This window comes from Cylas formicarius, unplaced genomic scaffold (assembly GCF_029955315.1).
Source record: "Cylas formicarius isolate icCylForm1 unplaced genomic scaffold, icCylForm1.1 PGA_scaffold_10__41_contigs__length_53128322, whole genome shotgun sequence".
Lineage (NCBI taxonomy): Eukaryota > Metazoa > Arthropoda > Insecta > Coleoptera > Brentidae > Cylas > Cylas formicarius.
In genome coordinates, this window is record NW_026844214.1 from 25,317,676 (window position 1) to 25,335,417 (window position 17,742).

Here is a 17,742-nt window from a genome sequence, read left to right on the forward strand (position 1 = left end):
CTTTTGAAAGATGAAAGTTAATAATAATCATACAATACAAAATTATATTCCGAATTAAATCAGACATCTAGCACAGCCAGGTACTGTTACATCACAAAATTTAGCATTAAATTAACGAGAGTAGGAGCGAGAGAGAATTACGGTCAAAGAAGTGTCTAAGTAAAGGTTTAATTAAGTAGAAACGAAAATGAAATCTTTCCGATTTATTTTTCAGGGCCCATAGCGTCCAAGAAAAGTATATTTAGCAGACATATTCATTAATCATATTTACGATTTCGTATGACAAAGGCATTTACAAATATTCTCTTCGATGTCGTGACACTGTAAGGAGGAGAGCAGGAAATCTAATTTTGTTGTACAGATAGAACGGGGTCGCATATTGAATGATTCTGCAATAAAGTAGGGCGTGAAGTTTATATCGATTGAACATATTCAACCAGCCTGACCTAATCAGATATGGTGAAATATGAGTTCTACGTCCAACTCTATATACCAGCCCAAGACCGGAGATTGAAATTTTTGAATTCGATCTGTCTCTTTCTCTATATTAACTAAACAAGGCATGAATACGCTGCTCTCCTAATATCAGCCGAGAATAGTGGCACCCGTCGCTAACAATCAAAGGCCTAAAGCTTGATTCGTTAAGTATTACTTTCTGATTTCTTATGATTTTAAAAGGATTATGAATCTTATGATGCAGAATTGAAATGAGGATTTTATGATTTATCATCAAGGGCTTTGCTCAAATCAAGTAAAACCAAGACAGTAATTTTGTTATCATCATACGCCTTTTAGAAATATCATGTATAATATAAAATAAAATACTGTAAATATTGAGAAATGGTGATCCTTTCTAAAATTCATTTCCTTGTTTCAGGGCCCGGGCGAAAGATGTGGTGGGCGACTTAACATTCTGGGCGTATGCGGTGAGGGCATGATGTGTAAACCGGACGAGAGATGCCACGGCTGTTCGATACAAACGCTACAATGCTACAACGAAGGACGCTAGGACAAACAACAAACGGATCTCGTCGGAACAAAACAGTATTAACGGTGGCGTAACTGCCCTTTCTGTGATTTTTATTTCGATACCTCATCGTTACGAATCGCATCTGTTGCCCATGTTTTTTTAACGCCCTCTGTGTTTCATTTTGTTCATATTTTGTCGCTATGTGTCCTGAAAACGGCTGTTTTCGGACGTCCCCTCATAATAGCTCACCGCACGGACAATTATTTTTTTTTCTACTTAAGTAAGACCTATATCGTAGAGAAGGATCTCAATTTAATTTACGCAAGGATTGTGATAAAAAACGACACTTTCTCGCATTCATTTAGTAGACAAATGACCGACTAAAAGACGTTGGGATGTTGGAATCGAAGGCGGACAATTATATATTTCACAAAAATGTTGTTTGAAACGGAATTTATTGGGTTGCCATATTGTTATAATATCGCTTTTTTCATTAGGTTGTTGTATTAGTCTGTATTGTGGTTACGCTACTGTCTAAATTTAAATCAAGCGAAACGTGATACTTACTGTATATTATTTATTTCCACTGTATAAAAATAGCTTTAATAAATATGAAAAGCAAATTTGTATAAAATTTTGTTTTCTTCGATTCTGTTCCTCATCAGGGTGTTCCACATCAATTCTCCCTTTTTATAAATTCAGTAAAACTGCTGCAGATTCGTTCAAATCGTGATTTTTCTTGTAATTTATAGCAGGTGGATTTATGTCAAAAATGAAGTTTGCAGGCCCTAAAATAATTAACAATTATTCGTATTTAATTTTGGGTGGGGGCTATTATCATATATTCAGTGGATATTTTGGATGTAAATTAATACAGGCTGGGCAAAAATGTAGCAAAAAAATTAAAATATCTAAAAGGTTAAAAAAAATTTTTCAAATGGAAACCTCCTATTCTTAATGTTGTATCGGATTTGGCATTAAAAATTAAGGTTACCTTGTAGAAAATGGTCTATTGAGGAAATTTATCGTCACTTTACAAAACACCATCTTATTAGTGTGACACGAGTCGGTGATTGATTATTTGTTTTAATTAATCTGATTTTTTCCATTAAAACCCTAATTCAAAACATGAAAGGTTGAAACTATGTAATTATTATTCTAAAAACAACAAAACTAACCACAAGAGGACGAAAATATTCACAAAGAGACATTTCCGATAAAACAATTTTTAGAAGAATTTAACGTGATTTGAGGGAGCATAGTTGTGCAACATTAGCAATTTAAAAGCAAATAAAGAAATTTCCGAAAGTAAGTCACATGACCCCCATCTTCAGCGTTACAGTACAATTTGAAAATTGAACTTTAATCCTAATTATCTTTTTTGAGAACTAGAGGGGACAATGATTTCCGCAATAGACAATCCTATACAGTCACTTTAATTTTTAATTTCAAATCGGAAATTATAAAAATTGGGGTTTTCTATTTGAAAAACGTTTTTTATGCTTAATTTATTTTTTATACTTCATTTTTGCTCACCCTGTATTAATAAACTTCCAAAATATCCACTCAATATATGACAATAGCTCTTTTCCACGAGAAAGGTATACAAATTAGATAATTAAGGCTCCCTGGAAATAAAAATTGTTATTAGTTTAGGGCTTGCAAATGTCATCAACTTAAAATTAAATATTATACATGAAATACATCTAGAGTTTTCCTGAAAATCTAAAAAATGCAATAATATACAGAGTGTTCAATTTAATATAAGAAAGCTGGTATTTGATGATCGAGATGCCTTGTATATATGAAAAAAATTAAAATTATAAAATCCAAATGAAACTAAGCAACTTTTCTATTTTATTTTTTCTTTCGAACACTTTTTCGATTGGTGAAATAAAAGAACGGCATCACTTAAAAACTAGGATGTAGGTATTATGTCAAAAAATGAAAAAATATATTTTATCAACTAATGTGGAGAACAATTACAATTACAATTCATGTCCGTATACCTAAATATTAGGAATTCCAATATAAATGTTTCTGTAATTTTTTTTCCTTGGGTAGCCATGAAATTGTCAAAAGAGTTGAAATGTTCAACAATCGCGTGACATTACCCAGCGAGATGCAGATCTTACAATATTGGACTTTATTTGTGGAATAATTCAAAAGAAACGTGTACAAAACAGCTGTACAAAGTATAGTACAGTAATAGCATATTATGCAAAAAGTGTGGTAAACGGCAATTGAGTGACGAGTTTGTAACGGGCGGAGCGCAGCGCAGTGAGTGTTTAATAAGCGAGTGACTTCAGAAGTTTACCAAACGTGTTTCATACTATGCTTTTTCTACGACCATTACACTTATGCAAAACAACACGAATGCTTTGACTGACATGACCCTCAGAATTGACCAACGTCAAAATTCAATGTCTCCGAAAGCATCCCATTGCCGCCAAAACCGTGATATCCCCCCTCCCCCACACACTACTAATTTCCGAAGCGGCGCGAATCCGTGGGAAACGAAACTGACGTAGTCAAATGACACTTTCCGCACGCTGGATCGGTGTATAATTAGGCAGTTTACAGAAGGGAGTAATAAAAATAGTTTTGATCTATAATTAATGAAAATATTTTTCTATATTTGTCCACATTGTTAAGGAGAAATAATCAAATTTATCAAAACTAGAACTACTACATTCCTTTTCATCCATTATGACCTTTCCGGGAACTTTTACACTATTAATTAATATTCTGTCAAAGTTTCTAAATATTATATTCAATTGATTGAACATTTCATGTTTACTTGCTTTTATTTTGGAATCCTTATCTAATGTTTGAGTATAGAAGCATATACAGTGCACGGCCAAAATATGTAACAATTTCGTTTAAAAATCGGATATTTGATTTCAAGAAAAATACTCGTTTTTTTTGCGCATTTTTAGATGTCGATAACAAGTTTCTATTTTTAATCGATTTTCGAAGGTATGCTACACGAATTTTGAGTAAAAATTGACACCGAATTCAAAAACGGATTCAAAAAAATGTGTTCTATTTAAAAAAAGGGAACTTTGTTAGTTTTGGTTTACTTTTTGACCTTGTATATTTTCTGTTTACTGCAAAAATGCATAAAAATTATTATGACGGACTTATGTCATCATTTTTCTTTTGTGATTTTTAAATGAATTTGTTCAATATTTTAGTCGTTAACTATATATATAAAAAATATACATTTTCATTGTTTCTGTTTCACCGATATAATCGCAGATTTTCAGAGCCGCTGCGTATTACAGAGCGAATTTGTCTATAAAAAAAATCACAACACAAGTTCATAAGCTGCAGCCGAAACGTCAGCCTTGAAAATGAGGTATTATACATAAATCTAAAATATTAGGTAATTAATGGAAAAAATGAAATAAAAGCCACCTAAATGTTATTTATTAATTACTAGAAATATATATTTTAATATCTAAGCGTGATAATGAACTTGGAAGTTAATAAAGGACGCTACAACCTATGCGCTAAATATAACTATATTACATGAACTACGACTAACTAGTTTAGATTTGGTAGTTTAAAATCAATCGTTCAACTGGGAGAAGCAAAGTTATAAATCATGTTGCTGAGCAACCATTCAACACAACAATAAATGCTCACGTTCTTATAACGATACGTTTTAAATGCCCTATTGCGTTTTAACTTAAAGCATTTTCCAGTTAGTTGACAGAAACTTTTGTTTAACGATAATTGATGCTCTGAGAAAATACGTTTTTGCCACTATCCGGGATTGCATTTGCCGGAAAATAAATTTTTGGCTGGTAGAATATTTTACGAACAAATTCAATCAATAAAATGTGGGTTTAATATATTGGCAAAAATCATATAAGCTAGGAATATTTTTTATTACAGTTTCACCACAAAAGTCCACATCAAATCTGTTTTTGATATAAATCAGTTTTATCAAATGTTGATCCAGGGATTGGTTGTGCTTCAAAGGATTTATAAACTGACATATTTTATAAAGAATTTAAAAAAATAGGTTAAATTGTTTGTTTTTTTTTTTCTACAAATGCACGTATTTTAGGACAAACTTATCTTTCTGGTCAGGTTTTTCCGACATAACTTTTGTTTAGTGTATACTAATTTAAACTGATAGGAATGAAACTACTTATATGAACAAGATGTTAATCGATGTACTTGCTCACTTACGTTCTCTTTTGTTAACATTACAAGGGTAACAAATATATGCCACTGCACCGAGAAATTAAAAGTATGCTGAATATTCTAATAGAGAAAGAACAACAAAACCACATAAGGTTTAATTAATTTTATTACAATTCGAAGAGGTAAAATGATTTATTTATTATTTTCGATGTATCCTCAGAATCAAAATTTGCTAAAACTCATTAATAAGAAATGTTCCCTAATGTGTTTCAAAACAAATGCGAAAAACTTGTTTAAAATTAAGCGCAATTTGTTATATAAATGGTGGGTCAAAAGCCAACAATTAGGGAGATATCGCACCACGAATATGGCGAAAAAATAATATTTTTATTTTCATCTTAAAAACGAAAGTAGAAAAAACAATAAAATATTACGGAAGTATTACTATCATAAAAACACACTTGGTTGGATTGAATTAGACTACCCATATCTTCCTTTTTAACTAGTAATAAATTTATGTTTTATTTGGAAACATTTTTTCTTCTGCAATTTTTTCATAATAGTTACAGTTTCCAAATAAAAAAATTAAATCTAAAGCAACGCACAATGAGATGAAAAAATTATTAGATAAAAAACTAGTGAGCTGCTGTCACTTCTTTAGGCGCTTATTATAGCTTTATTTGATATTGGTCAATTAGTTCGAATAGAAAATACAACTAATTTAATGAACAATGTATAATAAGAGTTTTAATTCAATAACGGTGAAGTACTGTAATGCAGAAATGGCAGATATGCATTTTATGTACGGCCGTGCAAACGGAAGTTGCTTGGAAGCATAAATGCAAGGCAGGCATCTATTATTAAATGTTTCAGAAATATTTAGTTATAAATTATATTTTAGGTTATAGTTTAGGTAATTGATAAATGTTCGTACAAAAAACAACTGTTTCACAGCACCAAACAAAATTATTTTTCTAAAATAATGTTTTATGAAAAAATTACAGAAGAAAAAAAAGTTTCTAAATAACATAATTTTAAATTTAGATAAGGAGAATAATTCAATCTCCTCCACCCATGTTTTTCGTTTTTGAGACAAAAAAATTAAAACATTATTTTTCCGCTATATTTGTAGCAGCCTTTCAACCCTACTTTTATATAACAGAATAAAATTTATTTTAGAAACACACTGTATTTATTTTTTTTTAACTATGTTCGAAGTGACCTGATTGTTTCTGTGCTACAACGAAATATTGGGCCACAAAATGCTTCAAATTATATTTCTAGCAATGTGAAAACTAATAAAGGAAAATTCTTAAGACCAAACTGCGCAGGTTTATTTTAATCTTCCAATTAACTGCACTGCAATGTTAGAAATGCGTTATATAAAACGACAACGGAAAATTTGGCTAATCCGTAAATACATTTTTCGTAAATAGCGTGCCTTGAAATAATTTCCTGTGTAAAACCGCACGCGGGATATAAAAAAGAGACGCATTTTATTGCGCCGGAAAGGAAAATAAACGAATCCTCAATAATTTACGTACACACACTGGAAAAAACATTTTTTTTACCTCCTTTCTTCAAAGGGTAACTTAAAATTGAATTATTGATAGTGGCAATGATTTAGGGTAAAAAACCACCACGAAAATATTTAACACATTTGGCCCCGCACCAACAATACTACACAAGGATGGCATTTTTATTTAATATTCGATTACGCTGAAGGCGAAGAATTGACTTTCTTTTGTCTCCTGCGAACCAAAAATCCCCGAACTCCCGCTTGAATTTTGACTGCTGATTTCTCCTCCAGGTTAGAGTCTGGCTTGGAGTTCGACTTTAGCGAGTCTTTCTTCTTTAGGGATTTCCTTTGAACCTGTTTCTCCGCGGTTTCGTTCTGCAAACAAAAATAAATGTCACTTGCTTGCTGCTTGGAGCAGAACAATGATAAAGTAACTCATTTTAGGAAAAAGATGATATATATATATATATATATATATATATATATATATATATATATATATATATATATATATATATATATATATATATATATATATATATATATATATATATATATATATATATATATAGGTGCAGAGAAGAATGCGAATCTGTAAATAATATTGAAATATAATCATCCTGTATGCAATGGCTACAAGTTAAGTGAAACTTGAATAACTAAGGTTGCACTAAAATAACACACAAATCAAAGAATAAAAGCAAAAGGACAAAACTTACAGTCAAATGAATGAGGTATGTATGTATAACACACAACACTAGATCACAATGAAGACAAAAAATAAGTAAAAAAGTAAAAAAAGTAAGTTCAAAGTCGAACCCTAGTTCCAGCTCTCGATTTTATAGCTCCTCGGTCAGCTTCGTGGAGGCAGTAGATCGGATATTCTGCCTTCGTTAGAGGGTATTCGGCTGCAGTATGAAAGTGGGGGCTGTCAATTATTCAAAAGTTATGGATGCAGTAGTGCGTTCTGCCATTATTGATTTTGAAATGGTTAAGTTGGGCAAAGTACTGGGGCAGTGATCAGCTGATGTGGATCTAGATTATTTTGTGACCGTTCCTCTCCCAGCAATCCTCGGCGTTCAAATTATCATCTAGTAGTAGTTAACCCAATAACCATATGGAGGTTTTCTGGGCCCGAAGGGTTTTATGTAATTTCTAAAAGCCTCGTAGATGAAATCCTGGAGATTTTGCATACAGAATGATAATATTTCAATACTATTTACAGAGCTTAATTGAAACTGGTTTGCATTCTTCTCTGCACCTGCCTATTTACCGTTTGAAGGGGCGAAGCTAAAGGACGAAAATGAACAATGTCTCGGATGCACATGCGGCAAAGAATATATTAGAGAACAGAAATATCAACTAAGCCAAAAAAACATAAAAGAGCCTTAAGAGTACGACAAATAGACCCATCAGTAGTTGCCAGTAACATAGGACTCCAAATTGTTGCCGAGTACTTCAAAACACTTCTTACCATACTGCAATATAATGTAATTAAAGAAGCTGGGTTCTTAAAGCCTTCAGTAGTTTTCAGAATAAATCATAATCTACACAAGGCTTTCCCAATGATAGCTTCTATAGGAGACTCAAACAGTTCAAGAGTCGAGAATGACCACTAAATTTTTAACCACGTCAAGCCGCTTTCATTACATATTGTTTAAGTTTAAGTAATTTAAATGTTTTGAATTTCTGAGAGTGATTTCGGCTTAACGAAGGTTGAGCGACAGATTGTAAGTAGCTTTTTAACATTTAGTTTGGCAGTCAGATTAAGAGAAAGATGTATCAAGTGTTTTTAACAAAAATACATGCAAGTGTCGAGAATACCAACTGGCACCTAATTTGCTTAACGCCATTTTAATTTATTTGTTCTACCGGAAACCTTGACACCATTTCCAGTTAATAATATACTCACTTTGTTATAGTCGCAACAAAACTTTAATATCCCGATAATAAACATTAATTGCCTAGTTCGTGAGCGCGTGTATTGTTTGGATTAAGCTGATATGACAAAGATCGAAAAAGTTGTAACCCGTGCAATACGTAATCGTTTCGTAATTTGCAGTTTATTTCAGCAAGGTGTAGAGTATAAAAACCTCATTAGGTATGCAAAAAAACTACAGAGTGACCCAACGAATATTTGATTCAGTTTACCATTGCAAATTTCTTTATGTTTACCGAGTGCAAGTAGTACCAGCCGGGTTTGGGTCAATTTATGAATTTTTATGAAAGAGAGGGTTCCTCAACCAGGAAATCTGACGTCTTCCTATGCTGCTCCGTCCCACAATTTTACATTATTAGTTGTAAAATGGTATGCTATATTTTTCGTTGCGGGAAATGTGACAAAGAAATTCCAATGTTTCCTCCCTCTTAATTGTGTCAAGAATTTCCAACTCTTTGTTTATTGTTGACAGAACCTCTTAGTATTGTTGTTAATAATTTTATTTTTAGAAATAACCATCACTTTTGTTTTGTTTGTGTTAATCTTAAGGCCGTGTTGTTCACTGACTATACTTACTTACACCCTTAAGTTTTCCCATTTTTTTTAAACACCCTGTATGAACTAGAAATAAAATGTAACATGTAAGGTTCTTAAGAACAGTGAATTTCTTTTTCGTTTCAGGTGTTTTAACAAATCTCACTGAAAATACATTAACACGGGTGGAACCGGAGACGACGTATATTAAACAAATTTATTTACTGCGCGCCTGGCACTAAATCTCTTCGCCTCAATTTAGTAATTGCGTTGTAAAAATAAACAACACCTAATTTTGATTAAACAACAGAGAGATATTTTAAACATTTTTCATTTACTCGGCTTAATTGTGCAACGTTTTTGCGGTAACGTATTATATCTAGTTGTTTAAAAAATGACTTCACAAAATTCAAACTTTTTAATTTAATTTGGAAAAGGTTTGAATTGCATTCCTTGAGAAACTGGCTTGGCGCGAAAAGAGAATTTTTGAACAAAAAAAGAATCATCGGTATTCATTCTCGGAAACCATTGGGAAAATATCATGTATATATATATATATATATATATATATATATATATATATATATATATATATATATATATATATATATATATATATATATATATATATATATATATATATATATATATATATATATATATATATATACATGATATTTTCCCAATGGTTTCGGAGAATGAATACCGATGATTCTTTTTTTGTTCAAAAATTCTCTTTTCGCGCCAAGCCAGTTTCTCAAGGAATGCAATTCAAACCTTTTCCAAATTAAATTAAAAAGTTTGAATTTTGTGAAGTCATTTTTTAAACAACTGATTTATTAAAAGAAACAAAAAAAAATGCAGAAAATGTATTTTTATAAGAGGAATACTTCCGTAATATTTTATTGTTTTTTAATTTGATAAAAAATAAAAACTTTATTATTCCGCCATGTTTGTAGCGCGGTGGTTGACTTTTGACCCAACGCCAAACATGGAATCAACCCCTTAAGTTTTTCACATTTTGCAATATTCTGGGCTTAGTAGCTACGACGATTTATTTTGACAGTTCCATGAGATCGCTTTTTTTAAGTACTTTTGATATGGTAAATGTGAATTCACATTTAAAACAATAATTTAATAAGTTTGTTTTATATTCACGGTCAATAAAACAACCTGATCTGGTAAGAGTTCCATTCATTTGTATGGCAGTGGAAAAAGTGCGAATAGCCATGATTTCGAAAGCCCCATGCGAAACCGATAGGCACTTAAAGATGAAGAATCATTTTAACAAAAAGGCAATTCAGATTTCATGCATCATGGTAAACAGCATTTGGATCACGGGTTTATTTGGCACGAGTGGAGCGCAATGGAAAAGTCATCTGTTATGCGAAAACACTACATTTAATTGATATCGATAATTCTTTTTCGAGAAAAATACACTGTTTAGTTTGTTCAATCTCACTTATTCATCACAGCCCTGACATAGGCCTCGAAGAACTAAGTTTCAACAAAGGTGTTCTTTCAATATTTGGGCAGGTATCAATGGTAATACGTTAAATAATTGAATAAATTGAAATTTCCCAATGATCCGGCATAATTGTTAGTGAATATTCCTATACGGTAAGGTGTCAGAAACTGGTTAGATGAAAATTTTGAAAACAAGTGGATAGATCGAGTGACCCAGTAAATTCGCGAGCTTGGTCACCTGACTTAAACCCACTAGATTATGATCTCTATTGTAATTCTATTCATGCCATAAAATATATTATCCAGAAGAGTTAATAGGGCGAATTAGAATAAGGTCACAACTATGTATAAAAAATAATGGAAATGTGTTTGAGAACTTCATGTAAATTTTCGATTTTTTATTGTTAACTCCCTCAAATTAACAAAGAGATCAACAAAACATCAATTTGAAAATCAAGAGATAGTGCTTCGGTTGCTACCAGGATTTCAGACACCGCTACTGCTACATCATAAAATCTTGTGGCGATTAATATGCAACACGCTGCGAGTTGCACTTAGCAGTCATAAAGGGTTCCTTATTGTAATGCTAATTGATAAACAAAAATTATATCGCCTTTTCTTCTTTTTTTGAGTTGAAAGTGTATTTTGTGGAAAAGTATCACACGCAATTGTTAGGAATTATCCTATGCTCGAATTATTGTTCAAATGTGTTATTTAAAAAAAAGCTAAACTAATAAAGTGGTTTTGAAAAAATTAGAGCCAGAAATTTATATTAATCAATTTCAAATGGTCAGTAATTGACTACGACATGAAGTATTCATTTATTTATTTTTTCCGCGTTTATGTGTTTTATAATGCGTTAGTATCATTGACGTATTCAACAAATTACCAGCAATTATTTCACTAAAAACGTTTTGGTTAGGTTAGTTAAATGATTTTGCATTTTCAGCCACCTTAAAGCTTAATGAAGTGCATTAAAACACGAAGCGTGCCACTAAGAAAAATTGTGATTTTCTTCACTGCAATCCTAGAACTAAGATGTCAAAAAAATAGTATATACGGTATATTTATAAATCTGAAGATTTAAGAAACAATTGCTGAAATAAAATCATATCGAGGTGGACAATATCAAGATTAAGCTCTATTTCATAACGCGAAAGAGTTATAAATTATTACTGAATTGTAGTATTTCACCTACAATGATTGCCTACCGGTCCGCTAGTGTTTTAAATTAGAATTATACTTACTTTCCGGTAGTTGTTGGAAAAGTTCGTTATTGAAAATTGCGAGCGTTCATGAATTTGGTTCTGAGAAACTGGTTAGTAAAACTGCGCTTTATAAAAATGAGAAAATTATTATTCTCAATATGTTCGCATCTCTCACACCAATACTCAACATTCAGAATAGCAAAAATACTTTAAATGTGTCCGAATACGACTGAAGTTGGTGAGTTTTGGTTATTTCAACAATATACCGATTGATTGATAAACGCGGCCCAGGTCACCAAGGAGAAGTACAGGAATCTTAGAAACTGTAATAAATGCAACCAGAAAGAATAACACACTCGTTTTACTTAAAAAAAGAAATGAAAAGAATGAAAAAGGATGATCTCATTCCACCCATGAGCAAAAAGAATTTGTCGAACACTTTGAAAGAAAAAACTCCAACACTGTATAGCCCCTTATTATTTTTCTGGACTCTAACGACTAGTGATGACAAAAATTTATAAATGGGGTTGTATTTTAATTAGTAGATTTGTTTTTAAATAATAATATTTATTACAATTTATCTTTTGTCATTACATTTACTTATATCTCAATAATCTGCCAATCTCTATAATTATAATCATGTATAATTATTATTATACACTCATCCACAAAAAAAACGGCACCTAATTTTTTTTTAATAATTTTAATATGACTTTTTATTTTTGACTTTATTAGAATGATTTATTCGTTGATCAATACTTTAAGATTGCGATGCAATTCTTTTTGATAAAATTTTGGTTGCTTTAATGTTTATATACCAGGAAAAGTCAAAATTATGTTTTTAATATTGAGTTTAAAAGACCCTGTGGAAAACGTACGCAAAGGAAGCTTGTTCAAACCGTGGTTTGCTGGATGTGTTCCTAGGAGCTTGTTTTTTTTTAAATGATCGGTCTATCTTCTTTCTTTTACAAGCTACGCATTATTAAATGAAACGTTGCATTAGAAAATATTTTTTACTTCAAACATTTAAAGTTGCCATTAGAACACTAAAAATTAAAACGAAAGTAAATAACGGATGTGTCTACCTCTAGCCGCAATGATAGCTTGTATTCTTCATGGCATCGAATCAGTCCAATTAATTATTTCTTCTTGAGAAAGAGATCATATTTTTCATTTAATGCTAACCTGAGCTGTCTTAAAGTTGTAGGCTTTTTGGGACAGCAGCGAAAGCGTTTTCTTAATGCATCCCAAAAATTTTCAAATGGATTGAGGTATGGGCTACAAGATAGTCGATCGATGGTCTTCTTGTGGTTATTTCTTTATCGTTTTTTTCAAAGTGCCTGTTGTAAGTAATGTTTTATTCAACTGGTAGTAGCTCTTCGATCCCTTAATGATACCCACATCTTATCGCGGCATTTGTAAAGCGCGGGCAACATAATTCTTATTACGACCATCTCTCTAAAGCGTCGATTTTTAAACAAAAATCATGTTTGGAGACGGTTCTTTAGCGTACTTTTTCAACAAGGTGTTTTAAACTTAAGACTAAAAACACCATTTTGACTTAAAATTTTATCAGAAGAAACTGCACTTAACTTAAAAAATTGGTCTATCGTAAAGCGAAAAAATATAAAAATAAAATAAAATCAAACATAAAACAGTCGAGTAGATGGCGCTAGAGGAGAAAGTATCGGGTGCTGTGTGTCCCAAATTTTTTTACAATTTATAGAGAAAAAGTTTCATTTTAGTGCTAAAATCTGTAGTACTTTTGAAACACTGGTGAACGTGTGCTTGGAACTTTTTTTTTCTTCCGTTTGAGATGGGTTTGTTTCAAAAATTGAAAAGTTCGAAAGCGACATGTCCAAATAAAGATCTGCAACAATGACGATAGATTCGTGTCTTCGGCGTTCGGTTCGAAAAGTATGACAATAATTTACATACCGGGTACAAAGTATTCCAAGAAAAAATGAACATTACTGTGAACAATAAGGATTTAAAAAATTTGTATAGAGTAGGAGCAAAAAATCCAATAGTAAACAAACCGGCGGCTATATGGTAAGTGCTGACGCTCGAGGAATGGTCTTAAAACATCCGAAAGCATTAAAGAAGATCTAACTCAACCGTGGCTGCACCAATTTAGAGTGATGCAAAAGTTTTCGAACAAGAATGTGTGTGTCTTAACGGATATATTTACATTAAATCCCGTAACAAAGTGTATCGTGTTGAGGCTGAAGACGACATATATGAAATTAAGGAATAGGTGAATGTAGTAAAATAAAGATGTTTTATATTTTAGACTAATAGTCCCCTCGCATAGCAGCTAATTTATTTTTACATCCCTTAATTGTTCGAGTCTGCTTCTTTTCTAACTTCACACGGATTATTTTCGCATAACAACTTATTTAATGTAATTTGTTTCTTTATTTTTTTTTTTTTCATTTTTATTGTCATCAAGTAACGATAACTTCACATTTGCCAGTTTAAAAATGTTCGTTAACAATCATTCCTCTCGGAAATGAGCCGACTGTAATTTACTTTTTCAAAAAATTGTTTTTGTATTTTGTAATACAGCGGCTTATTGATATAAATATGTCATACATTGTGGTATCTATCTGTCTGTATAATAACAAATTTGAATTTAACTCTCGGTGTCATACAGCATCTACTTTATTGCCTTTGGTATCCTCGTAGTTTTCACTACTTTTGGCTTTATAACTACTTGCTTCCTTCTAACCTTCCCTTCCTTTTTTTATAACCTCTAGATATTTTGACCCATTTCTAAACCAATTATTGAGCAACAATTACGACATCGTTGGTGTCTAAGTGATTGGGTTGATCAGGTGGTAGTTATTCCGATAGGCGTTACTGTATATAGACCAACCAATAGTAACATATCAACATTTTTTAATACACTTGAAGAATCTTTTTTTTAATATATACTTCAACATAACATAATATGCTTTGATAATTTCAATATCACTATGCTTAATTTAAACACAGGTCTTGGATCTGTATAATACGTACAAGAGATCATTAAAAAATACTAATCTTCATACTTTATTTATATGATATTGAGCAGAAGCTAAATATCTTATATAAATATTGGAATTTCATGCTCCCTAAGGACATCATTAATACTAATTTATCAAATATTTTTAACATCACAGACAAAATCATCTAAACACTCTTTGGAAATGACAATGAAATGAAACCCATATACCATAGCATAACAATTCAACTTAATAGCTTGGGTCGCACTCTTGATTCACTGTTGCGGTTCAGAGGACAAGTTACCAATAAACTAAGGGTTGCGAATTTCAAATTAATGTATGGTAATAGGTCTTTGTCAGCGAATTCGTAAACTGTTGTGTCAATCACTTGTCCTCTTAGAGTTTAACCACTGCAGTGCTGTGTACAGACCATATTTGGATGCTGCCAATCGTTACCGTGTCCAGAAGGTTCAGAACTCGCACCTAAGCCTAATTTATGAAGTAAAGAGGAGAGATCACATCTCCCCGTACCTTGCTGCGTCACGTTGACTGAATATGTACTTTGGATGCAAATTGCGAATGGATTCTCTCTATTTTAACACAAAACAAAAAAACCTTTACCTTTTAATACCCTGTTATCGTAAAGAATCGTTTTAAAGATCATATTCCCATAATATAACCGTCTGCATTAACTTTAGGCCAAATTTTAATATTAATCAGTCAATTTCAAAATTTGGAAATGATCTCAAGATAGTTGTTGCGGTTGCGATAGTTGGTGTTCGTCAACTGCTGATGAGTTTATTTGTCTTAGTCTTAATGCTCTTTAATGTTCTTTGATCTAGTTGATATTTTTTGCCGCATATGCATGGAAGGCTGTAAACTACTGGCATCTCAACTGGAATTTTGTCTTTGACGGATCGAAGATGTTGACAGATTTTTGGACAACTGGCAAGTCTAGTTGTGATGTTATATTTCTTTAGAACTTTTGATATGTGGTCAGCGATGCTTTGAATGTAAAAAAGTACAACATTCGCAAGGGTGGGATTGCTTTCTGCTTCATTGCTATCGGAAGGTTGTGGTGAAATGTATTTTGTGATGGAATCTTTAATGTGGAAATTATGAGATAGAAGAGCAGAGGCTCTGTAAACAAGAGAGTTGATACCCGATGTGTCTGTGTCCGTAGGTTTTCTGTAAACACAATGACCCAATGTTAGGTCTGATTTTCTGTTGATAAGAATATCTAAGAAATCTACCAGGGATTTTGGTTTTAGATGAAAGGTGTCGAGAGCTTTCTTCTCAAAGGTTTTCATAAACATATTCGCGATTACTGGTGATAGTGAAGAATATGTTCCAGACAAGCATTTTTCAATTAAGGTGAGAAGGTTTGGTTCCAGATTCTCGGATTTTAATATATCTGAAATGATGTTGAGAGTTTCAGGAATAGAGACTTTAGTAAAGAGGGATTCTACGTCGAAACTAACCAGAATGTCTTGCTTGCTAGACATTTTGTGGAGAACCAATGGTGCTGATAATAGATCGAAGGGGTAATCCTGGTTCGTGACTCTTTGGAAGTCCGTAGAGACGAGGAATTTTAGGGATGACTGGCTTTTCCACAGAGTCTGATAGAGAAGAGGCCTAATGACAGATTTAAGGTTGCGTTCCATAGATGACGTAGGATATTTTTTATTTGACGCTATGATCGGTCTATAATAATATCTTGAATATTTTCCTGATGTTCATTTGTGTTCATGACCACCGTAGCATTTCCTTTACCTGCTTTTTTTTTTAAATCGAATTTCATTAGCTGTTTGAGATGGCAGTTTGTTTAGGATAGACTCTACATTTCAAATGATTTCCTTTTTTGAGATTATACGTGGGGCACGGGCAAAGTTGGAACCTTTTAAAAGGACTGATTTTTTCGTTTCCGAAAGTTGGTGCGATGACCCACTTATCACAGTGTTTGGTAGTTGAGAAGAGTTTGATGGTTTCACTGGCGTTAGTTTTTCAAATTTATGAATGTGATTTTGGGTAGAAGATAAACGAAGATTTATAACTTTGTCATGAATCATGTTTGAAAAGATACCGAACTCGGATGAGGATAAGATGGAAGCAATTTCAAGATGTAGAGACAGAAGAGCCTGATTGATTTGGCCTATTTCCTTACGGGTATGGTGAATTCTTTCTCGAAGTATGAAGTTTTGACATGATTGAATATTTTAAGAAAATTGGGGATAACGTGATAGTCTCTATTAAGTAACAAAAAGACCAGTGTACAGAGTAATCTTACCAGTTTTAGTCGGTGATCTTCTAGCTTTCTGCTTTTGTGCTTGATGTCCTCTCAATTTTTCGTTGGTAGAAGAATTCTTCTTCCAACGAAAAATCCGAGAGTCTATAGAAATCAATAAGCAACCTAATAATCTTAATCAGGTCTTTACCTGTCACCAATATGGGAATCATCTGAGACGGTTTTTATGCCCCTCATTTAGCTCCCCCCCCCCCCCCCCCCCAAACAATATATAAGCAGGTACGGGGTAAAATGCTTCAGTTAAGCTCTGAAGAAGCCAACAGGATGATTGGTGAAACGTTAGCAAGTTCGACTGTGAAAGTTTATTTGAAAAATTAACCGTTTATGGTAACAGAAAAAGTTGAGTAAAACTACATTTCTTAGTTTTAAGTTTAAAAAATTCGTTTTTTTTTAATAAATTAGCGAATAAAATTATTGTTTAAACCTATGATTGCGCTTAATGTGAAAATAATAAAGATACATCCCAACACTAGTAACAAAGATATTAACTTCGAAATATCTTTAAAAAATTTCTTAATTCCAACAATTAAAATTATCGTATGTAAAAATAAAGATTTTGGCTACATGCGTCCATTAGAGCGAACCAGCGTGCCGAACGATGTAAAAAAATCGTGTTTCCCAAACAAAACAATAAATCGTCGAGCTACTAGGCCGC

At 32.3% G+C, this 17,742-nt stretch overlaps 1 protein-coding gene across 5 annotated transcripts in view; it reads right to left on the reverse strand.

The window, feature by feature from the left end:
* Window positions 1–3,572: 3,572 nt before the first annotated feature.
* The window catches only part of LOC132708011 (MATH and LRR domain-containing protein PFE0570w-like), a 33,253-nt gene continuing 19,083 nt past the window's right edge, over window positions 3,573–17,742 (reverse strand). For all 5 annotated transcript variants that reach the window (XM_060680085.1, XM_060680084.1, XM_060680083.1 and 2 more), the window contains one exon: window positions 3,573–7,022. In XM_060680085.1, the coding sequence (XP_060536068.1) occupies window positions 6,843–7,022 (180 nt within the window). In that variant the 3' untranslated portion in view covers window positions 3,573–6,842. The remainder of the gene's footprint in view (window positions 7,023–17,742) is intronic.